The sequence below is a fragment of the Hyaena hyaena genome, unplaced genomic scaffold (assembly GCF_003009895.1).
Source record: "Hyaena hyaena isolate Hyena2069 unplaced genomic scaffold, ASM300989v1 scaffold_92, whole genome shotgun sequence".
NCBI lineage: Eukaryota > Metazoa > Chordata > Mammalia > Carnivora > Hyaenidae > Hyaena > Hyaena hyaena.
The window spans coordinates 1,241,501-1,266,644 of NW_024080723.1; the positions used below are offsets into that span (position 1 = coordinate 1,241,501).

At 36.9% G+C, this 25,144-nt stretch overlaps 1 protein-coding gene across 9 annotated transcripts in view; it reads right to left on the reverse strand.

Annotated features, from left to right (window-relative positions):
- Positions 1–335: 335 nt before the first annotated feature.
- The window catches only part of STAT4 (signal transducer and activator of transcription 4), a 117,272-nt gene continuing 92,463 nt past the window's right edge, over positions 336–25,144 (reverse strand). For 6 of the 9 annotated variants that reach the window (XM_039234710.1, XM_039234705.1, XM_039234706.1 and 3 more), the window contains 14 exons: positions 24,033–24,092; positions 23,709–23,726; positions 23,528–23,621; positions 21,220–21,264; positions 11,224–11,307; positions 9,666–9,764; positions 6,895–7,030; positions 5,306–5,355; positions 4,945–5,039; positions 4,519–4,655; positions 3,766–3,957; positions 2,561–2,627; positions 1,959–2,209; positions 336–625 (listed from right to left, as the gene is read on the reverse strand). In XM_039234710.1, the coding sequence (XP_039090641.1) occupies positions 2,008–2,209; positions 2,561–2,627; positions 3,766–3,957; positions 4,519–4,655; positions 4,945–5,039; positions 5,306–5,355; positions 6,895–7,030; positions 9,666–9,764; positions 11,224–11,307; positions 21,220–21,264; positions 23,528–23,621; positions 23,709–23,726; positions 24,033–24,092 (1,279 nt within the window). In that variant the 3' untranslated portion in view covers positions 336–625; positions 1,959–2,007. The remainder of the gene's footprint in view (positions 626–1,958; positions 2,210–2,560; positions 2,628–3,765; positions 3,958–4,518; positions 4,656–4,944; positions 5,040–5,305; positions 5,356–6,894; positions 7,031–9,665; positions 9,765–11,223; positions 11,308–21,219; positions 21,265–23,527; positions 23,622–23,708; positions 23,727–24,032; positions 24,093–25,144) is intronic. The other 3 variants (XM_039234712.1, XM_039234713.1, XM_039234714.1) reach the window with 1 other exon arrangement.

Sequence of the window (25,144 nt, forward strand, 5' to 3'; positions counted from 1 at the left end):
TCTGGTACCTATTACCTGCCAGAACTCAGGACATTAGCTTATTTGGCTCTTCTCTCAGGCCTTCCTGCTGGCTTTTGAGTGATGTAGGTGTGACTCTATCATTCTTGACTTATTCTGAAATATTTTTCTCTTATTTCTTTTTCTTTTTTAAAGATTTTATTTTTAAGTAATTCTGTATCCAATGTGGGGCTCAAACTCACAACCCCGAGATCAAGAGTCACGTGCTCTTCTGGCTGAGACAGCCAGGCGCCTCTATTCTGAAATCTTAATACTTAATCGTTCTGGAGCCAAAACTGTAAGCAACATGTGAGAAACAAAATCAGAAATGAAACAAATACATATAAAGGAGTCTTTTGTTAATGTTATATTAACACTGGTTTCTTCAAGTGTTTTATCTCGCAAGCTTTGGTTTTTCGCATTCCAATCACAACATTCCCAATTGGTGGTGTCATGCGGTGAGAGGAGAGCTTCACACTTGAACCATTTCCTGGAAACGGGTATATACAAAGCTGAAGAAATAGGATTTGATTGTTGGCAAAGATCAGTCTTTAAGCTTTTTCATTTGTTTCCTTCTTTTGAGTGTCAAGGGTTTATCCTGTCATTCAGCAGAATATGGAGACTTCATCTAAAGTTGGAAAATGGAAATGATTTTTGAGGAAACTATTAGTTTTGCAAATAAGTCATAATTTCTTAGGTAAACATCCTCTTATCTACTATATACATCACATATTTTTACCAATTAACTAGTAAGTATTCACAAATTTCATTTCATGAAGAAATGCATGCAAAATAGAATGAAGAAATGCTTGCAAAGTGTAGCAAAAGTTCTCTTATAACTAAATGATTTAAGACAACTAACATTGAAATAGGCTGTCAATAGGGAATGTGGATTTTCCATCCCTGGAAATCTTCAAGAGAAGAACTAAAACTCACTTGATTTATAATCAAAATTTTCCACTCTAAAATATATATTTTTAGCATGTGAATTATTTTAGGCTGATTATTTTTAAGAAACAAAAGGCTCAGGAAGAAACTTTGACTTTTCCCCCTAACTGTCTGAAAGCATTTAGATAGAGGACCTGCTCCAGGAAGGGCATGATCACCATAGGTAACTGCAGTGTAATATGAACTACGTATGGTAGACAGGGAGGAACCAACAGTCTGTTTGTTTAAATTCTCTCCCATCATTTCCGTATGGCCCAGCAAACATTTGTTTATGAAATGTTTACTCTTTTTCATCTTGCTGTGAATTGTCTTCATTTCCTTTGAAGTCCCATACTCCTAGCCCCTTTTCTGTAGCTCAGAATGGCATATAAGCCTCAGCTGCCTGACTGTGGACCTCATGGGCCTGTGTGCCTGACTAATGGCCTCCCTCTTAGCACTTCATTTGGTTAGTAATTATTTGATTTTCTCCTATTCATCTCATGTCAATTTAATTCTTAGATAAGCCAGAAGAATCTTGAAGGGTAAAGTAAAAATTTTTCTCCCCAACATCAGATAGAAATCCCTTGGGGCTCAGGGTCCTTCCAAGATTCTGTTATTCTAGTATGTTCATCTGTATGTAAATTTGGGGTTTGAACCACCTGACTGTATTGAGGAATGATAATAAAATGCATCCTAAATCACATTTTGCATTTAAGATTGTGACTCACTTCTCAGGAGAGTACTCTTATGCTGTTATTGACTGTAATTCATATATTACTTGAAGAAGCTCCTGGGACAGGACTAATCATACAAGAGACAATTAATCAAGAAAAACTGGAATTTGTGATGCTTGAGCTAAAATAAATATTGACCAATGGCCAATGGTGAAAGTAGAGACAAAGAGAACATGAGTGAGGTACAGAAATACTTTGCCCTTTGATGGCTTTTGATGGAAAGAAAGCAGTTAAAATGAATGAAACTGTCTCCTTTGGATGCCTATAATATCAGTGACCCACAGCAACATATAGACACACCCAGTGTTATGCACATGGATTTGTTCCAACACATGTGTTTTCTCACTTCTCAGGCAGAACTTCTGCCCTTTTGATTAACAGGTACCACATTTGCTTCATTAGGAGTGCCCTTGACCAGCAATGGAAAAGAAAGGAAACATACTGCAGTTTCAATTGTTGTGGGGCTCAGGTTTTCTCTCAGCACTGCATATACACTTGGAGACATGGGAAGAAGATCTGATGGAGAATGTGGCTCAGTTGAATCACTTCGGCTTAAAGAGATAAGAAAGTACATATTGAAAAGGATTAAATGGAACTCATTTCTAGGGCTTCATCTATTTGTGACACTGAGATGCCTAGTTCATTGTTTGAAATCAGAGCACTCAGCCTGTTATGGAATATATAACATATAAAAGGGCAACTTAATAATTCCAGGTATGGTAGACTATGGAGCATTCTGAAGGCTAGCTTTATGTATTAAAGAAAATAGGATATTGAGCATTTAAATACTTTATTGTCATGTGTATGTAGTCTGCTCTATCCTTAAATTTCCTGTAGAAAAGCTTATTTATTTAAAAAATAAATTCAAAATAGATATTTTACATGTGGCTAAGGTTACTTACATTGTTGAAATGGGGATAAAGACAGATGGAACATAACCTTTGTCCCCCCTTTCTGTTGGTCTTGAGACTAGAAAAGAAAGGCAGGATAAAATGTTATCAATATGATTGATAAAATTTTTTAAAAGTCTAGAAAAATATAAGTAATGTTAAAAATAAGAGAGATAATATGACTGTTTAGCAATTCACAAAATCACTAAAAAGTATTGTAGGTGGACCTAAAATGTGCCAGAAGAGAAAAACAAATCTCTTGACAGGCCTAATCTGACTTTGCATATTATTGTCTCCAAAATTCATGGGAAAAATTGAGAGTGAATTATATTAACTATCTTCTATCTTCTATGTTATGTTTAAGTTGGTTATAAAGACTGATTTATTTGTGTTTTGGAGGGATTTAGAGTAACTCTAGGGCAGCAGCACGTCACCATCCATGAGTAAACAATTGTAGGATATTCCAACAGATGGTGCTCATAGATGGAGTGGCTATAGATGAACACTGTAGTGGATTGTATACACTTTTATTAGAGACAAAGAATGGTAAACTTACATTACAATTACATGGCTAATTTTACTTATGTTCTGTCATGTATTTAACAAATATTTACCAAATGTTTCATTTGGTCAGGTATTATTTTAGCCCCTTAGGATACAACCAGGAAAGGCAGGCATGTCAAGAATTGTTATTGGCAGGCTCGCAGTAGCGGGGCATGACATTGCACGGACCCTCTTGTGCCCTCCCTGCCAAATAACCATACAGTCTGAGTTGTGCGATGACAGTAGGTAAAAAGTATAAAGCTTATAAACCCCGGGCTTCTTTTGCAGGAAACAAACTTGCCTAACTTGTGACAGCTTTCTAATCATTACTTCCACTTTATTTTTCTTCTCCCACAGTCATAGAGTTGAAGTCAGTACTACTTCTATTTTAGAAAGGAGAAAACCCAAACTCTACAAGTGGCTGTAAGAGGCCGCCATGGCCATGGTTAAGTCCAGTCACAGCTATTGATTACTAACTACCCTGCTGGAGTTGGACAGCCCCAGCCATCCCTCCTCAGGAACTGTTTGACACACTACTTCATTTCTAAGGCTTTGACCTCATGTACCCCCTAGGTCTTATGATGATCAAAGGATAAAAAGAGGAACTTTGTTTACTCCAATATGAGGTCATTTTCCAAAATCTGGACAAAACAAGCAAACAGAAAGAACCTAACCTTCGCATGGCTGGGAGCTGTAGTGTTTACCGAAGGCTTTGTCTTTGGGAATGTCAGGATAAAGGAACTTCAGAGGGTTTTCAGGAATGTTTTCAGCCATAATAACCTTGTAGTCTCGAAGGATGTCAGCAAATGGCAGAGCAGACAACCGGCCTTTATTGTAGGGTTCTACAGAGTGGAATCTCACTTCTCCTGGAAAAACAGAAAGGATGAGGGGCTGCTGAGTGGCTCAGTTGGTTAAATGTCCGGCTCTTGGTTTGGGGTCAGGTCATGATCTCACAGTTTGTGAGATCAAGCCCTGTGTCAGGCTCTGTGCTGATAGTGTGAAACCTGCTTGGGATTCTCACATGCTCCTTCTCTTTCTGTATCTCCCACATTCTCTCTCTCTCTCTCTCCCTTTCAAAATAAATAAACTTTAAAAAAAGGGGGGGATGAGGGGAGGAATATTCAGGTTCCTGCAGGCATTCTTTGTGGGCATTCTTTCTGCCCACGTTATCTTTATGTCACTGGCTATAGAACAATGCCAGCCCTTTTCTGCATTGTGGACGGTACATATGGCCATGTGACAGAGGACACCCACACAGGCTCTGAGAAATTCATGGTTCTCTCTTCTGGGACAACTGTAACAGCTAATGTTTAAACCCACTGAACACATGAGAAACAGAACACCACACTACACACTTCTGAAAACTGAAACACCAATAGCCAAACTCCATACTAACTTCGCATGAATAAACAAAAGCGAGCATGTACCATTTTCAGAATGGTCTACCCAGGTGAAAGTTATTCCTCCAAGGTGGCTTTCACTGAATCTTAACAAAAAGGTTCCAGGCATTTTATCCTTTAGCAAGAGGCGTTCTTTCTCTTTGCTAACAAAGCCCATGACATACCTAAAAATAGAACAATGCATAATTTAATCTGAACAAACACTAATTTATCACACTTGCATTTATTTCATTCACAAAGAACAGATTTGTACTGAGTGTAATAAAAAGTCAATGAAATAGTCTTCTAAGATTAAAGTAAAAATAAGTGCTCCATTAAGAATGTAGGAAAGCGAACTATTCCCACCCCCTTTGACACTAAACATGTTTAAAAAGAAAAGAAAAAGAAGGGCAAAAAACTGCATAAAAATAAGAACCTAATGAACTCTTATGGAAAATATAGTCTGTAACTCACCCATCAATCCAAAGGGGAAGAATGTGTTTCTTAATTAGATCTAATATTGCTTCAAGCCATGTCCAAAAGGTAAATGATTTACCAGGTAAGTGTTCCTATTGGAATAAACAAACATATTAGGACAATCACTATTTCAATAGTAATAATTGAATATTATTTCAAATACTATTTATAGTAATTGATATAATAATCATCAAGTTCCATTTTTCAATGAAATATTTCCTTTAAGAGAGACAATAGAGTTAAAAAAAATAACTGCATCCAGGAAAACCTTAAAACTCCAGATTATAATATGGAGGCTTAAATAGAAGCACTACTAAAAAAAATGATCTAAATGATATTCTTGTTCCCCTGTTTGTACCTTGCAGAACTTGGCCCAGGTGAGATGACCATCATTGTAGCTAGACTGGACTAAAATGAAAGAAAAGGATGAGATTTTTATTAAACAATAAAACTCTTCAATTTGGTGCTCAATTTTAATTTTCCCCAGCCCCTTTCAAGAATTTCTTAAGCATCTGCTATGGGTTTATGTGTGCTTAATGCTAGGAACAGTAAAGATGTAAGATATGAAATTTATTATCTAAGAAAAATTCTTTTCAGTGGAGGAGCTAAGATAGTTTTAGGAAAAGGGTGAGTGTCTAAGACCAGGTCCCCATGAATGAATAGGATATAAGTTATTAGAGGAGGAGGAATAAACCACTCCCAGTAGTAAGAATAATGCAGGATGAGGCTTAGTGGACATGAACATGGCTTATGTAGGAGGCAGTAAGAGCTGCCTAATGTCGGTAAATAAACACAAAATAAATTTATGTAAGTTAGATATAGCCAGACTACCAGGAGTCCTGATTATTACCATGAAAAGAATGAACTAATAACCCATTAGGTAATAAGGAGGCATTGACTACTTTGATCCAGAGCAATGAAAGGATACAAAAGTTTCTACCTAAATTTTTAAGGAAATTATAACCCATAAGGATAATTTGATAAGGATCTGAAAGGGCATGGCCACTACCTGTACTATGTATTTAAAAACTTTATTCACTCAAACAAATATTTACTGAATGCCTACTATTGCAGTTTATAAACTAAATAAAGTTCAAAAAGTATATTTACATTAATTAAATTTTTTAATATTCCCCAAAGTTCTGATTTATTTAAATACCTATTGATCACACAGTAGGTACAAGTGGCAACCCAGCATCGCTTGTCAAATCACACACGATTTCACTGCTATTGCTCAAGTCCATCTTTGGCCCTACATTAGTTAGAAATGTATACAAGTCCAATCTTAACTCTTTTTTTCATGCTAAATGTGTTCACCTAGACTCGTCAAAACATAGATAATCTTTTGAAATTCTTTTAGAAAAATCTTACACTATAGTCACTGTATGAAGTACCAATGACTATTTTGCAAATTTTAAAATCATTAGTCAAAACTGAAATTTTCTTGATACGGAGGATTCAGAATTGCATGGATGGCTTTGAATTTCTAGTAAATTCCCTGGTCCTGGAATCAGCTATCGTCCGGTTGGTTAGTGACCATTGTGATATTAACACGAAAGATCAAAGCACCATTCAGGCTTCACATTGCACTCAGTGGGAATGGCACAAAAACACCCTGGAGAATGGAGAGTGGAATGGAAAGGAAGGGGCTTTGGAACTGGACAGACCTGGCCTGTGTCTTGGCTCAGCTATGTACTAGCCATGCTGCCATGGCAAGTCACTTAACCTCTGAACCTAAGTATCCGCATCTATAAATTGTAAAAACCAATGAGTTATCCATTCTGAATAAAGAAAACATAACATTTAGTTTTATGCCTGACAATATAGTAGACATTCAATAAGTTGTGACTATCATTATTATTATTGATAGTAGTAATATCACCTTGTTCTTTAAAATACTTGAGTACCCCAAACAGAGGCAAGCCTTCCACATCTAACAGCTCTCACCTGTCAGCTTCTCCGCCAACATATTGAGTTGATCTGAGTTAAGGCCACGGCCTACATATGATGAAAACTGCCAACTCATCACTTCCAGGAGTTGACTCAAAGTGGCAGATGGAGGATTATTAAAGAAAACCAAGTTCTGAAATAGAATTGTTAATGATGATTATATTCATTAATTACACTGAACACATTATAATCTGATATATAAAGTCCCTGTTTTAAACTCTTTATGCCAATCTAAGTTAATAAAGAATATAGACTCATCTCTCTTGTGCTTTTTATTTTTATTTATGTGTTTTTTTAAAAGTTGGGCTGTTTGAACTGCTTTTTATTAAGATTTATTTTATCTTTATATATAGAGAGAACATTAGTAGTGGAGAGAAGCAGAGGGACAGAGAGAGAGAGAGAGATAGAGAGAGAGAGAATTCCAAGCAGACTCCATGCTCAGCATGGAGCCCAACGCAGGACTCAATCCCACAACCCTGAGATCAGGACTTGAACTGACATCAAGAGTCAGGGGCTAAACCAACTGAGCCACCCAGGCATACCTCTGTTGTGCTTTTTAATTGTACTGATTTTGTCTTTTCCTAAAGAGTTCCTTAATCCTTGAGTCCAATAAAATATATGGCCCCATCTTATCCTTGAAAGAATTGTTGGGCATCTTTTAAATTTCCTTAGACTATGAGCTATCAATCAACTCATATAAATACTTAACACTGTCAACAAATCATTGGACAAATACTCTTTTCTTAACTAATAATCGTAAACAAAACCTATATCAAGTTATTTAATTAGTTTATCATGGGTTGGTAACAAGTTATACCTTGAACAAACAAAGCATCCCACAGCACAAAAAAGGTTGTCTCGGGCTAAAGAAAGTGGCCCTACAATATGAATTCATAAATTCACCTGAGTCCTATTTTATGGATAATATAGTAGTCTTCTGTGTGATTAACTGCAAACAAGATTGCTTGTACCAGGAACTGGGTCAACAATAGTGAAAGACAAGACTTTATCTCAGATTACTGGAAAGCAGAAGGTGTGAAAGCCAGGAAAGATGTTCTAAGGAGAGAAGGAGGGGAGGAATTAAGTAATCTAGTGCAGTACAGGGAGAAGGTCTTTGGCGAGCGTGAACTAAGCTGGGCAGTGAGAAAAGGAATGAATCCAAGAGATTTCAGAAAGTGGGACTGAAAGAGGACACAGCATCCAACACCAACAAGGAGTGGGAGATAGGAAGGGGAGGAATGGAGAGAAAGAGTTTCTAGAGAGGCAGTTTCCCCTGAATCAGAATTGTGTCTGGATAAATGACCAAAGAGCATAGAATATAATCAAGGTCTAGGAGCTTAGGTTTTGAAGCAGAATAAAGAAGAAAAACAGAGTTCATTGTTATGCTGAACTCTGTAAGTGGCTGTGCATCTGCGTTTTAGGAACTATATATGATCTGCATCTCCAGATTTCTCATCCAGGAATAGAGTAGAATCTAGGATGGTTCGTATGACAACTTTCATGGCTTTCTTACAGAAGAAGGATGCTGAGGAAATCTTCGTGCAACAGTACTGTACTGAGGACAGAGAAGTGACCCATCTTTCCTCCTACATCCTGGATTTGAATGAAAAGCTCTGAATATGTGTAGCTCCCAACAGGAAATGGCATTTAATTCCAGGGGTGTAGACTCTTCTTGGCTTTAAAGACCAGGTGACTTTTCTAGTGAGTCCTATTCTCACTATTATCCTGAGAGGAAGGGAGGTACCATGTACCCTGTGCAGCCTTCTTCTGTATAGTTAATCTGTTTCAGATGCCAGGGAAGCAGAGGATCAGAAGGAATAGGGCTGAGTCATTTTCCATGTTGTTTCCTTATCAGGCACATTTTTACAAAAGGGAAAGAACACTTAGAGCCAACTCATCATGTCTGTTCTTATTGTTAGAGCCCAAGGTAAAAAAAATTCTTCCCTTAAGAGGGAATCTTTGCTTTGAATTAGGAAGAAATGTTATTTACATTTGACCTATTTTCTCTAGACCTTGGTGGTTTCCAGGACAACACAACTGAGGTTTTGTAAGAGGGAACAAGGGGAAGGGTTGACTCATCTTTTTTGCCACTCCCTTCTCTCCTTGTCTTTTAAGAAGAGCATCTGTTTGGGGCTTGCTTTGTTAACTTGAGGCCAATTTTTAATCTATTTCTCAAATAACCACCAGATGGCAGTAAAACCCAACTTGCACCTAGAATGGATTAAATCTATAATCAACTTGAAAATATGTATAATCAGGGGGCAGTTAGGCATTAGGGCATTAGTCAATGTTCTAGTGACTTATTTGGAAACCAATTTTCTACCTTTGTAGAAAAGTCTGTTTGGAGGTGTGGCCAAAAGTAAGGGGGGTAAACAAAGCAGATATTCAATTCCAGACCAAGAAGCCTCTCCAAGTACAATTAACAGAGCCATAGGATGGAGTTAGAACTCTCTGGGATGCACACAGTTGGAAGCTGACCAGACCCTCAGAAGTAACAAATACTTTTCTGTCAGTTTTGCTAGTCGGAACCCTCCCAGTGTCCAAGCACATCAGAACATATTACTTTAAATATAACATAAGAGAGAGGATTAATACAACTAAATATATGTATCTTATATCTATCTATCTATCCATCTATCTATCAATCATATAGATATATTTTATATCTATGTATAGATATCTTTTGATTCATATGGGTTTTATTAACAATAAAGCAAATCAAATATCAAATAGGCTTAAAGGAGGAGAAATAAGATTAGAGACTCTACCTGGGAATCGTTGGTTGACACATTGTACCAAATGATGGACGCCCAAGCATTAGGTAACTGGCTGACATTGGAAATCATCACCACAGGTAATGAGCTGGTCTGGTTTAAAAAAAAAAAAAAAAAAGCACTGTTATTACAGGTAGTTGTACCTTGCACTGATTTTATATTTGACCCTGTACCCTGAAGGGCTATCTCGAGCCAGCTCCACTACTTTAATCCCAGTTATCTACACTGCCCTACATACTAAAATGACTTGTGAAGGTATGGGAACTTTCTGAGCATGTATGAGTCAAAGTACAGATTTGAAAGGAGCCATAAAAACAGGGATTCTTTCAGACTGCTTGGTCAGTTAGGTTCTCTAGTATCTTCCCTTGACATCATACAAATATTTATACTTTCTCATATCATGTATAGCCTAAAATGCAACTAGAGGTTGTATTAATTTTGCAACTGTCCTCTTAATAAGTTACTTTAAGGAATTTAATTTTAAATTTATCTCTGAAATACATCAATATATTCAAGTTATGATCTGACAGTCTAATTAGTGTCAGTATTAAACATGGGCATTTTAACCACAGAAGATGGAGAGGTGAGCAATTCTGGAGAAACATAGCTGCCCGGTCTGCTGTGGAAGTCACCTGTAGTACTGACACAGTAGTTTTCAACCTCATGGAATAAACAGACTTTCCCAGATAGTGTGCAAAACCAATCAACCTGCATTAGTTCCTTCCCCATAACAGAAGTTAGATTTCTGTAGACAGTAAAATACCCAGCTTAAGAGGTCACAGAAATAGAAGTTTAAGGAAAAGAAATGAGGAAGGCATTTATGGAAAAATTTTACACATTTATATTCAGTAAGACTAAAAAAGAAAGGCAGGACTCTAAAACCATACATCTGACAAATAAGATCATATCTGGGGTGTGTAAAACCATGTTTGTTCATTCATGAACTCTTTCATTCATTTATTCGACTAGTGTTGCACATCTACTACATGCTAGGCATTGAGTGAGTCACTGGTAATGGAATGACAAAGCCATGATGTCCTGCCTTCAAGTAGCTCAAAGTCAGTCATGTTCAATTTAATCCTCAAAATTTCTTTATTCCTTTCTTGAGCAAAATGGTGAGTGTTACAAGAGAATCAAAACAATGCACTGTTAATGTTCCTATCATTTGTCTTTACTCATTACATTAGAAAAGCCTTCATTCTGAGAGATTTTATGTACTGTGTGACATAGTTTAAGGCTTTCCACTGAGTATTCATGACTCAGAAGAGTCTGGAAAAAGAACCAACAAACATGCAACCTGGGTAAGAAAGTATTCCATCTATATTGAATTGATAATGCCCATGAGATTTTATTATGTATATTTAACCAGAATAGTATACATTCTAATAGTAGAATGTTGACTAATTAGTAACTGACATACTGATTTTTCCATAGTAAAACAACAACAACAAAAATAGAGAATGCACTAAAACCTAGAAAAGGCTTAGCTTTCGTCTACAAATGACAGCAAATTACTGAAAATATTATTAGTAAATAGTTGATTGACACCTACCTCCAAATCTATGGTCAGGCCATAGAGGCAGATCTGTGATTCAAAGGTTATAGAATGAAGCTCTTCAGTTACCATGTGACAGCCCTAAGGAAGAAAGAAATAAGTTGTTATCTTACAAATGCATTCCTGCAATTTATTAATAGGTCTGCTTCTATACAAATTAACAAATTCTTAAATTAAATGCCCCAAACATTCCCTATTGTGGAACATTTTCTCTTATTATTTGAAGAAGTTATCTAGAGTATATAGAGTGAGAAATCTTCATTTCCACAAACTGAATGATCTTAAGTCTCCAAAACAACATAATTTCTGCTTAAAATTCCAGCATATTTTCATCAGCTTAAATCCAGACAAATAACTCCTTATTTTTAATTTTTAAAAATTAGTCCTTTTGACTTACAAACTATTAATACAAGTGAGGCATATATGTGTAGATATAACAGAAACAAATCTGTATCATAATGAATTTATTTTAAAAGAAAGCAAGATTTCCTTCTGGTTAAACATGGCAGGTGGAAAACATGTATTTTCCTTTGCTCCCTCCAGAAAATTCAGTAAGTTTTGTCAACTTTTTAGTAAAATAAAACTATAACCTAGATGCCTAGATGCCTAGTGAGAGGTGGGGGAGTATGGAGGGAAGGTGACAATAAGGGACAGTGTGTCTCAGAACAAGGGGGTAGGAAGCATTGAGCCCCTGAGGCCAGAGAGTGAAGAGGGCTGAAGAGGGGAGCAATTTTGAGCCCATGCAATGAGTTCCTCAGCCCTACTCAGCCCTGGAGTGGAACAGAAGGTTTACTCTCTAGAGTGGATGAATCAGAGGAACTGGAGAGGCTGTCTGCATTTTGGATCTAAGGCCAAACTGAGGGAAGGGATGAGAGACAATGCAGAAAACAGAAAGATCCTGTAAAAGTCTATGGAGAAGTCTGTGCCCCTTTCTTTGACATCTCCAGGAAAGACATGTGGAAGTGGACAAGATCAAGGAGACAAATTACAGATATTGCCTTTGGGGGTCCCCCAGTAAGACAACCAGGTCCCAATAATCACCCTTAAGTCTACAATTCCCAATATACACATAGAGCTTCCAGACTTTTAGTGCCTTTCTCTTAAACAGCAAACATTTGACAATCACCAAACATGACAAAACCTGTTACAGGAATACAAATACAAAAATCAACAAGAAAGAGCTCAGAAAAAAAAAAAATACTGCAAAAAAGCAAATGAAGAGTTGAAAAAAGTATCAGGCTCAGTTTTATATATTAACTTAACAAATAAATGACCTAAGAATAGGGGCAAATCAACCAATCATAATGGTTGGACATCACTTGGATAATGATTTGCACATACTAACTATAAAAAGATCTTTTTGAGACAATGGAGAAATTTGAACAAATAAGGAATTTTATTAAGGAAAGATTTTAAGAAATTGCTTTGTGTGTGTGTGTGTGTGGTAAGTGTACTGTGATTAAGTTTTAAAAAACCTTTTATCCAGAAGATTTGCCTACCAAAATATCAATGAGTAAGATGCCATACTATCTGGAATTTTAGTGCTCCAGAAAAAAAAAAGTGTGTTTATAGGGGGAAAACAGATGAAATAAGATAGGCAAATGTTAATCATTGTTGAAGCTGGGTGATGCATAAATGGAAGGTTCATTGTATTTCTCTCTCTACTTTTGTGTGTGTTTGTGTATTCACTAAAAAGCTCTTAAAGATGTTTAAAAATATTTATTAATATTCTTAAAGACATAACAAATATATTACATCAGTGAAACAAGACTAAGATGCTATCAAAAGGAATATTCAGAAAATAATTAATAATTAAAAATATAATAGAAATATACAAGTCAGCACGACTGAAAATAAAGTGAAAGAAATGTTCCAGAAAGTGAAACAAGAAAACTGAAGAAACTTTAAAAAATAGGATAGAAAAGATAGTAAAGAATTAATACACAAACTCCAATAAAAAACTAACAGAAATTCTAGAAAAAGAACAGAGAAACTAGAATAGGAAAAAGATCAAAGGCATAACCAAATGATAACTGTCATATACTGCTGATGGGGGTTGGTACCATTAGTTTACATAATAATTTCTCAACATCTAGTAAAGTAGAAAACGCACCTCCTAGGATGATGGCAAAAGTAATTTAAAAAAATAATTGTGCAATAGAATCAGAGGGAAATCAGCCCAAATTAGAGCAAACTATGGAGGGTTCCCAGAAGATGTTGCCAAGAAAAAAGAAAAAAATAAAAACTCAGATTAACTTGTTTTGCCATATTGTAAAAAGTTTTCACATTTTGAAAAAGGGTTTTGGGTTATATTAGTGACAGGTACATAAAATAAAGTGATCAAATAAAAAAATTGAGGCAACTAATAAATCCAGGGAAGATTAAAAGTAATACAAGAATGGAAATACAATTACACTATGATATATGGTCAGCTGTTAATAATTTTTATATACTCATTGTAATGTAAACATTGAGTATATTGACTAAGCTAAAATATATTATACAATGATACTGTGAAGGTGGGGGGAAATTTACATATATGGAGATCTGGTATACAAAAGCCATAGTTTAACCTTTTATAGAAAGAATTCAGGAGTTAAATATATATATGTACATATATATTTATTATATATATATACACATTTATTATATATATATATACACATCATTTCTTTTTAAATCAAGAAATGCTAGGTGCACCTAGGTGGTTAGTCAGCTAAATGTCCTACTCTTGATTTCCCTCAGGTCATGATCTTGCTGTCATGAGATTGAGTCCCGTGTTGGTTTCTGTGGTGGGTGTGGAGCCTGCTTGAGATTGAGATTCTCTCTCTCTCTCTCTCTCTCTCTTTCTCTCTCTCACCCTCCCTTCTTGTGCTCTCTTTCTCTAAAAAAATGCTAGTATGATATTAGCATAATACCTAAGCTCAAAAAATGATCACCTTTGGAAAGTAGATTTAGAGTGGGAAGGAGTGGGACAGAAATTGCTGTTTTTCCTTGATGAAATCTTACAGCACCTTGCTATGTGGCCAAGACCAGCCACACTGTCATCTAAAAGCTTGTTAGGAAAACAGGGTCTCTGATCTCATCCTAAGCCTGCTGAATCAGATTTTACATTTTAAGAAGAACCTCTGGTAGAATTTGTGAGGCAATGAGTCTCAATGTGCTGCATCCATATTATGTTTAGTCTCAAAAGAGTTGTGGAAAATTTGGAGATGATATAGATGGCTTCAATAATAAAAAAATAAAGCCCATGGGAACCTGTAAACAGAAGTGGAATTACTGAGACCAGAAAGTCAGGGTGGGGTTGGAGGCAGCAGAATCAACTCTGGAAGAAATGGTCTAATATTGAAAATGTATTAATAACAAGTTGGAATCTTCTTGTATTAAGTTTCAAATAGTAAAAATAGTTCTAATATGATGATATGAAGGACAATTACATGAGGAAGACTTTATTGACAATGAGTAATGTTAAACTTAGGATTTGTTCCTGAGAAGGAAGTAGAAAGTTAAAGATGCCTCTCCCTCTTGGGTTAGATCCTTGTGATATCTTACATTGCCTTCAGGTAGTTGGATTCATGGGATTGCTTCTTACTGGGTTAGTAGAAAGTTATGTTAATGGAAATTTTGCTTGAAAATCCCTTAGACCATCCCTAAAATTACTACCAGTACATCCAGCACATGAAACAGCTAGTTTCGCCCCCCCAAACCCCCTCCTGTGTTGAAATAAATAAATTGCTATTTCTTCAGTTGAGCATGAGATGAAGTAGTCAGCTTGTGTTTAGGCATCAAGTTCAACAAAACCCACATTTTTTAAACAACAGAGAATCTCACCGTCCTATATAAGGTGCTTTAACTATGCAAACTCTGACACAAATGAAGAATCCACAATTTCATGTTTGCTAATGGGTGCCTTTCACATCCTCACTAAGTTCAATGGCAGACAGGATGATATGAGCCTGCATAGAACCTTTAAGAGGCTCGGGGCAAGCACAGATGGAGACCTACATACCATATGTCTAAACATTTAACCATTATAAATCAAATTAACAAACTGATATATGATATAGCCTTCTGCCTTGACATCTAAGCTTTCATATTATCTAATTGGCCAGGTTTCACTTCCTCGAAGTTCCGGCCTGGAAAAAGGTGGGCCAATTTGGACCATTGCCCATCTCTCACCTTCCACCTCTGTGAGGAACCTCACCGATTAGTGTGGCTCATTGGCCTCTGCTTGTGCCTAGAAATATTTGCACTGGTGGTGCCATCTGTGCCTGGGACTCTGGGAAAGCACTCTGCCTTGACTCCACAGACATCTTTCTCAGTTGGGGGCGGGGGGAGGGCACAGCTGGAGAACAGCTAAAGGGAGACTTTTTGACTATGATGTCCAATCCTTCCCCATATTAATAGCCTCTATAGTCTATTTTATACAATTAAATGTAAATATGATATAATTATTCATGGTTACAGATGACTTCCTCAGATCTTTGTGTTATGGCACCTGTCTGTTCACAATCCAAAGTGTGAGAAACCAGGACTCCATAGACACAGCAATGACACTCAGAGCTGTCCATTCACGTTGGAAAAAGGCTTCGTGCTTTGGTTATTACTTTACTGAACTGGAATGTAGATGGTGAGAGGTTTCTTCAGTGATTGAAACTAATATCTAATGATTACTTAAAACCTCCAATGCAGTTGTAAGGCACACTGGGAATGAAATCCAAAAACGGAGCAACACACAATCCAATCCACATGACTGAAGAAAAGTGCTCTGACAAAAGGAAGCATTGTTAACTTTCAAAGCTTGCATGGCCATCGGCCACAATCTTTATTACTGTATCAATGCAGCCCAAGCCAGGGGCACTACTCAATTTCACAGTCTCAGGGTCCATTCTTTATAGACTGGGGAAAACATTGTGGAGAAGATGCACCATTAATGGCTGTGTTAAAAGCCATCCTAATGAGCTGAGATGATTATGGATTTAAAATATCCATAATTATGATATTTATATTATATGGCACTGAATAATATAAATGGATTGACTTTATTGTACCTGTAAAGAAAAGCAGACACTGGATAATCTGCTAAGAAACTGGAAAACTGGCAGAACAGCTTGATCAGTCTCCACGTGGGAAAAAACACACTACCCTAGAAAGGTCGGTATAGATGTTGCCATGTTCTTCTTTTCTTTCCTCTGCTCAGTGCCTAATAATACATCCTGGAAGTCTAGACTGTGTTAACAAATAGCTATGGCTTTTGACTTGACAGAAAGCCTCTCTTAAGAAAATGGCTGGGATAAAGGTAATTTTCACCTAAATTCCTTGCTCATCTCTTAACAAGCCATAATCTATGATAATGTTGCACGGGGAAGGCTACGTGGAATAGAAAACAACAATCCATTCACCTAGAGTATATTTGTTGACTACCTATCATGTGCCAGACATTGGCTTTGATGCTCGGAAACAATGATAAAAGGGGAAATGATGGTACAATCACAGGAGATAGAGACCTCAATCACAGAATCAGAGGAAATGGATGGAAAATGACAACTAATTCTCAGCCTGTAAAATAAGGGGACTGTGTGCAGGGTGTCACATCAAAAGTTTACCTTTTAATGTTATCCTTGTATGGACGTCTCTTTTCAAAGTGTTGCAACTTCTTAAATTGTTCAGAAGGAAATCAACTTCCTGTGACAATGTGTGGGCTAGTTCGCGTGTGAGTAGTGGATCTGTGTCTGAAAACACTGAACCTTGAAAGAACATCTGTTTGACTGTTCTGTTCAATGAAACTCAAGTCACCCAGGCTTTACTAATAGCTTCTTTGTGCTTCATGACTTTCCATCACATAAACAAAATTACCCAACACCTCAGTCTGAGGCTAAAACTGTCATTTATCAGTTAAAGCCTACCGACAAAGAGCAAACTCGAGAGACTACAATTCCAGCTTTCCTGTTCGAACAGTTTCCACATTTCAACAATCACTCTCTAGTCAGTTTTTTGCCAGATAAGGACCTATGGGAAAGGCTGCTTCCTGGGAATGTTTATTTTATAGGGACGAACTGATTTCTTCCGAGTTTGGCCACTGGTAGGTGATGAAATTGTTTCTTCACAATGGTTCTTCCAAGGAAAAGAACAAAGGTGAGAGAAAGGAGGAGTAATTGTTAACCTTGATTTTGTGACAGCATGTCTACAAATTTTCCAAAAGATGTTGTGAAATTCCAAAGCAAATTATTAAAATTAAATTCATTTTTTCAAAAAAGTAAAGCTTGTACCCTATGTTGCACTTTTGCAGATTATAGAACCTTAGTCAAAAAAAGCTTCAGAAATTGTCTAAATCCAATGGTTTTCAAATGTTTTTTAACCTTGAAACACATTCTTGAAAAGAAATTTCCCATCTGGGTTCCAATCTGTAAAATATATAAAACAGAGCTATCTTGACTGAAGCTGGGGTGGGGGACCCAGAGCTCCACCTTTCATCACCCCACCCCCAAATCCAGAGGTGACTTCTAAAGCACCTCTTTGGTCCTTCTGGGGCAGTATGGGTCTAATGCAACTTCCTCCCTTCATCCAATCCTATAGCCAGAACCCCTGAACATCCTGACTGCCTCTTTTTGGATATGAGTCAAACAGCCATGGGGTGCTAGGGAGGTTTGGAGTGGCGCCCCTGGGGAAACTACCATTCATGACATCTTGGTTTGTTCTCAATCAATAAGTATACAGCCGAAGTTCTGACAACCACAAAAACAAAACTGAGGGGCTCTGTGTGTGTGTGTGTGTGTGTGTGCACGCACGCCTATCAGACAGGCGGTGGGGACATTTGGGGTGGTAGTAGGAACCTGAGACATGTGATCCTATAAAGATGGCACACATATGTGGTCCTTTGAGGTTTCAGGGACCTGGAGCCAGAGAGGGATGTGCTCAGGGGCCCTAGAAAGGGAACATCTCCAGCCAAGCACTTTGGCAGATGGGCAGAGAAGAATAAGGATCGGTGGTTTGTCCTAAGTCAGGTGTCATCTTTCACTTGTGTAAATGCCTGTTCTTTACAAAGGGAGAGCCTGGAGGGCTGGTCAGGAAAAGCCCCATAGCGGACGTCTATGCGCACAGCACATCACATTGGACCATGCCATTTGTTCCTCTTAACAACCCTATAAGTGCAGATCAACATGATGCCCATTTTACAGATTAGGAATTGGTAATTAGTGAGGATCAGTGGCTTGTGCCAGATCAGTTGCCTCTAAGAGGCAGACCCCAGCATGGTGCTATTTCCCATTCCCTCACTGATGCACGTTAAACATAAAGGGGGATCAAAAACAACATTTTCTGAGAAAGCATTCTTTTAAATTTCTTCTAAACTTTATGAGGATTCTGGTGTGAGGTAGCTATGTGATTTCTGCCTGGGTGGGTACAGTGAGAACGGTAACGGCAGCGGCTGGAGTAGAGGCGAATGGATGAGACGCTCCTCACATACCTGCCAAGATCTCCCGTATTGGAATCCCAGCAAACGGAGGGAGCATGGTGAGATTAGTGGCAGGAGGAAGGCAAAGTTCAGTGCCAACCAACAGCGCTTCTCCTGGGGCGGGTCTTCTGATCCCAGAGGCAGCATGGCCTAGTGGCCAAGAGCATGGAGAGCTGTGTTTTGAATCTTGGCCTGACATTCTGTGCCTCAGTTTCCCTAACTAAAATAAGTACACTAATAGAATCTACTTCATGGTCCTCTGCAAGAATTACATAAATCAATGTCAGTGAAGCTCTCAGCGCCCAGTATATAGTAAATGCCACAGGGAGATTTATCAAATAAATTCTTATCAGGCTGCGAACTGCTGCAGGTGTTCACAGATAAGGAACAACTACTATTTGAAATTTGAAAATGAGGTATAATATCCTACCTTCCTGTTTTCCTGATATTTTGATTACTACAATCTTTGGCACTATGACTTTATGGACTCCATTTTATCATTAGATATTCCCTAGGCCCTTTCCTGACTTTTTTTGATCAGTCCTACTGCCTGGCCAACCCCTTGATTTTTTTTTTTTTTTTTTGCTTATCTTTCTGAGCCCACTTCATATATTTTGTGACTTCTCAGTTATTCCTGTAGTACATAAAACAACTTTCAGGTCTATGATTTATTTTAAATATACCTAGGAGTCATATTACAATTCTATCAACAGGGGGAGCTCAAGGAATAGCATAAAATAAAATGTTTTTTGATCTAGCAAACTTGAGGGGGAAAAAAGGAAGAATAAAATCATTCTGACATGACTGTATGATTAATCAGAAAACAAGAGGAAATAAATACATTCAAAGTAATATAAGTAGACAGTGTTAATAAGACATTGCTTGGCTATTATATAGTAGAAGATGATTTACTTAGACTTCTCTAGGGAAAGCTGAGTAAAGATTTTGATTTTACATTTATAAAGATGACAATGTATTGGAGAGTTGACTATTTAGATTATTTCCATTTGATTTGTTTTACTTTAGAAAGGTTAAGAAGCATTGTGTTTTGTCTATTCAGACTTAGCAAGTAGTATTCAGAGATGTTATGCTGCTTGAAATGTTTGCAACCCTGTCCAGAATTCCAGTGAGATGTGTGAAATGGCTTTTTATTTATAATGTGCTAATGTGTCAATTAGGAAGTTTAGAAAATGCTTATGGATTTCTACAAGGTGGGAACAATAACTCTGCTTATCTGTTTACTAGAATATTCTTAAACTCAAAAGCTCTGCTCCTGTGATATCTGGGCAGTAGACATCCGTTTGTAGCTCTGTCCTGAGACCAGACTCTACCCTGGGAGGAAGGTTTAGTTCATCTTTGGCGTGGCTGTAGTACTGGACAAATGCTCTCTAAGACACAATTAAGAGAATGAAAAATTTTTGGAAGAGAAAAATGTAGAGTATTAAACCTGCTGTGGTCAGTCACTGTGGTTTTGTGGGGAGGGCTAGACTGATTGCAGTTGAAAGTTGGATTTTATAAAGTGCCTTTATCCTTACAAATAATTCAAAGAGATTTCTCATAGAAGCTGTGACTGTAAAGCCAGGAGATTGAATCCATATCAACCACACCAGAGATAAGCCTCACTACTTTATAACTGCATTGTATAGATGATCTTGCATATGCAGCATCTCTGAACAGAGAACGTTGGGCATTATTCCCTGATCTGTAAGAGGAAAACATTTTCTCTATCAGATCATTTGCCAAGGATCACATTTTCAGTCATGGCCAGAAGACACTCAAACCCAGATTTTCTACTTACAAATATGTAAGGCACAGATGTGTGTCCTAGCACCTAGTCCAACGAAACAGATGATCCCCAAGGCTATTTCCAACCCAGGATTTGCCCACTCTATTATTTACTGACTCAGAGGCAAACACTGGGACCGCATTAGTTTGTTCTGTTAATTAATTTCATCCAGTGGAACACCTTAAATATAAGGCAAGGTAACTGATACCATAAAGTAACAGGACCGTTTTCCATGTCTGATTATCATATACTATGTCACGAAGGTTTGAGACTTACCTCTCATCTGTGGAAAAGAAGTGATTTTAGGATGTTTTATAATAATGGAAGATGACTAAAGAAATTATGGCACACCTGTGAAATACAATTCAGTGCGGGCACTTTAAGTGATGTTCTCTAAGAGTATTTAAGGTTATGGAAAGCTGTTCACCTTACACTGTCACGTGGGAAAAAAGCGGGTTATGAAACAATGTGTATATATTTTGTAAAGTGATATACACATAGATAAAGGTCTGGAATGATGTGAACTAAAATGTTAAGTTTTTCTTTTAAAAGGGTGTTATTATATGCAATTTCTATTTTCTCCTCTTTAAGACAAAAATTTTTAGACTGTCTGCACTTACCAAGTTTTACATTTGTAACCGGAGAAACATGAATTTGATTTTACATAAAACTATAAAGGGCAGCTTAAGAGCTTTGTAAAAATAAGATAGAGTTATTTCCTAAAAATAATTATCTTGTAGAAATCATTTTATACCTCATTTCCTTTGCTTCCAGCACTGGACTTCATTTCCTTTGGTTGCTTTGTAAAAAAAGAATAACAGCATTATCAGTTAAATATCAAGTCGGTCATACCTATCAGAGTGATTTTCTGGACCGCAATTTTGCCTTCTAGAACGGTAACCCAGATGTCTTCTAATTGTGGAAACCTGACACAGGTGCCCAGATTCAACAGAAAGAACCTTCCGGTTTCATCTCATGGAATGTCATTTTAGAAACTTTCACTGAGGGAAGTGAGGAAGTTGGCATACTGTGAAGACTATGATTTTCAGTCCACATTTCAGAAAGAAGAAATCACGCTGGGATGTTTTAAAATCTACTCAGCACTCCTTTGTACCTGGAAGGTATCCCCTGAGCTAAGCTGCGATGGTTCTCAATCCCTGAGAAACCAGGTCCAAGACAGAGGAAAAGAAACAAACGTGGGGGTAGGGGGGTTGTGTGCCACGGGCACAGTAAGCTACTACATGGCGTTAGAGACTCAGGGACACAAAAATGTTCACGATCTAGATGACTTCATTTTTAAAAAGGCAGACAATGATTTACATAGTGTATATAGTCTGATCTCACTTAAAAAGCACATACACAAAAATTATAAAAGAATGAAAACAAAAGTAAAGATGTTAATAGTGTTATAAGGTAGTGAGATTATAGGTGATTTTTAATTAAAAAATTTTTGCCTCTGGTTTCCTACATTTAATTTTGTATTAAAAAGCAATTCAAATTATTATGCAGGGTGCCTGAGTGGCTCAGTTGGTTGAGTGTCCGACTTAGGCTCAGGTCATGATCTCACAGTTTGTGAATTCAAGTCCCTCATTGGGTTCGCTGCTGTGGACACAGAGCCCTTTTCAGATCCTCTGTACCCCTCTCTCTGCCCCTCCCCCCCACTCTCAAAAATAATTTTTAAAAATGTTATTATGCAAAAGATAATATGTGTGTGTGTGTGTGTGTGTGTGTGTGTAATGGGTATATATAAATGCTTTGTAGCCAGAAGAGCACTGTAAAAACTAAGATTTTCTTATTTTATATATTACAACTGCTGGAATAAAGACTTAACCTCTTTTTGGTATATTCCTTATCCTTTCCACATGACTTTTTTTGAGAGATAGACATCTCTAAGGTTTTTTTTTTAATGTTTATTTTTTTGAGAGAGAGACAGAGCATGAGCAGGTGAGGGGCAGAGAGAGAGAGAGACAGAATTTGAAGCAGGCTCCAGACTCTGAGCTGTTAGCACAGAGCTTGCTGAGGGGCTGGAACTCACTGACTGAAAGATCATAACCTGAGCTGAAGTTGGACACTTAACCAACTGAGGCACCCAGGTGCCCCTAGACATTTCTAAGTTAATGGTCTTTTACAGCTTTATTTATTAGCAAAGTTGTCCATTACTGAAAATTTCTTAAGGATAGGAATTGAACCTACATGAAAAGAGTGTTAGTTATAAAGATGTAAAATACATGACTCTTTATTACATTTTATTTATTGATCAGTCTCACACTGGAGGGATTCAGTGAAAAAGAAATGTACTCTTTAATACTATAGACCAAAAAAAAAAAAACCAGCATAAATTTGTATATGCAGATATCTATTAATCTAAATTTTATCTTTTATCTTTTAGAAACTAGACCCTTTGAGGCTGACTCAGTGGTGCCCCAACATTTGGGTGAGGTCCTTTCTGAGTGCTAATAAACCACGAGCAGCATGCATCTGGCAGGAAAAGCAGTAGAGTCTTTGGGAATCTAAGAACTATACAAAGAATTAGAAAGAAAGCAGGAAGAGAACTATAGGTTAAGAGGAAGTGGTATGAACAAAAAGCAGCAGGGTGAGGCTGGGTCAGAAGCTTTCTAGACATGCCAAGGCAAACCTTGTGCAACCGTCAGACCCAGGAACATCCTACCTCCCCCCAGGCTACTCCGAAAATGAAAGCACTTTTAGCCAGACATGTTGCTGGATATCATTTATTGGGGAGAGTCAAAAAATGAAACCAGAAATGCCTATCCATTACAAGACCAATTATCTCTGTTATCATGTCCAAACTATATTGACCGATTGCTGTATATACATAGGTACTATCTCACCATTTTTGAGAACTTGGACTTCTGAGTTAAAGTTCCAGTTTCTTTCTAATTTTTAATTCTTCAATAATGGCATGTTTTATTTCTCAGTATGGCCCTTAATCTCACATAAGAAATGCCAGAAACCAAAATACATTGAATTATACGGCCTATTCTTAAGGATATGTCTGATTTGGGGAGGGTGAGAAGCTTGTGTAACTTTACTGTTGAACTCACCAAATGTCGAAATTCTACTGAGAGACTTCCGTTAGAAGATTCTTCAATAGACATGGCTTTGACATGAGTTCCACAAAGGACAAATCTTCGATTGCTAGAGAGAAAATCTTAGCTATTTACATGGTTTCAGGTAAAATACATTTATGGAAACAGCAAAAACGGGATAAAATAAATTTCATACCTTAGAGTTGAAACATTCCTGTAAAATCAAGAAGATTCCTTAAAATGAGCTATTTTATAGATCTAGTATGAACTTTCTTTGATACTTTAGAGGATAGTATAATATAGTCATAAATTTTCATTTCAAGACTTTATAGTAAAATTTTTTAAAGTAAGTGTTCATTGGAGTTCTATTAACTGTTTGAACTTCAAAGTCAAATATTTGAAGTACACTGATAAGTAATGTTAGAGAAATACATTTAAAAGTTTGAAATTATTCTAATGAGGAGAGTTCTTTTTACAAAGTCTCACAATTTCATGTTTCAAAGTGAAATTAGAAACTTACTTGTCAATAGATGCTTTCACCTTTACTTGATAGTTTAGTTCTGGCAATTTTATTAGCAGTCTGGAAAGACAAATAAGAATCAGAGCCAAAAATTAAAAGTGCTAAAAGCCTTTTTATATTTATTTATTTATTTTTAATTTTTAAAATGTTTTTTATTTATTTCTGAGAGAGAGAGAGAGACAGCATGAACAGGAGAGGGTCAGAGAGAGAAGGAGACACAGAATCTGAAACAGGCTCCAAGCTCTGAGCTAGCTGTCAGCACAGAGCCCGATGTGGGGCTCGAACCCACAAACTGTGAGATCATGACCTGAGCTGAAGTTGGCTGCCCAACTGACTGAGCCACCCAGGTGCCTCAGCCTTTTAATATTTAAATATTTAAATATATTTATGTTCTATACATATAAATTGAATTTAGGTTATCTTGAGTTATGTTAGCATGATTCATTGTTGAATCACTATATTGTACATATGAAACTAATATAACATTGTAGGTTAATGATATTATAATTAAAACAAAGTAAAAATAAATAAAAATAAAAATGTCCAATTCCTCTTTAGTTTGTCATGTTACTAATATTGACACCAGCCACTTCATATGTATTAACAAACATTTGGAATGTATTTCCATATTGCTTCAGTTGATGTATGTTGGATAATACATTGGCTAAGTCAGAAAAACAGTCATATATTTTGGCTAAAGCCCAAATTTGGGTTAAGTGTCTAAACATAAGAAAAACTTCTTTTCAAGTGTATCAGTATGGCTCCATTTTATTCCCATATCATAAAAAAAATTATAAGCTTAGTAAAAACCAAATGTTTCAATGATTACTGTTTTATGGTAAAACGTCTGAAAAAAACCAGGTCTCTGGTGGAATCTGAAAAATTCCAATTCAAATGTATTTGCAATATTTAAATACACTATGTAAGTAACAGTAAAAATGTTCATAACTTAAAAAGCTTGAATTCCAAACAAACAAGTGATTAAAGATCAGAGTAAGAATTCCTTTAATTTCCTGTTCTGGTGTCAGATCCTTCTTATTCTTTTGCTTTTCTCAACTCTTTTGAGTCGTGACCTCTAATATACCCTTTCTGTGGGTTCAGTCCAGTTTCAG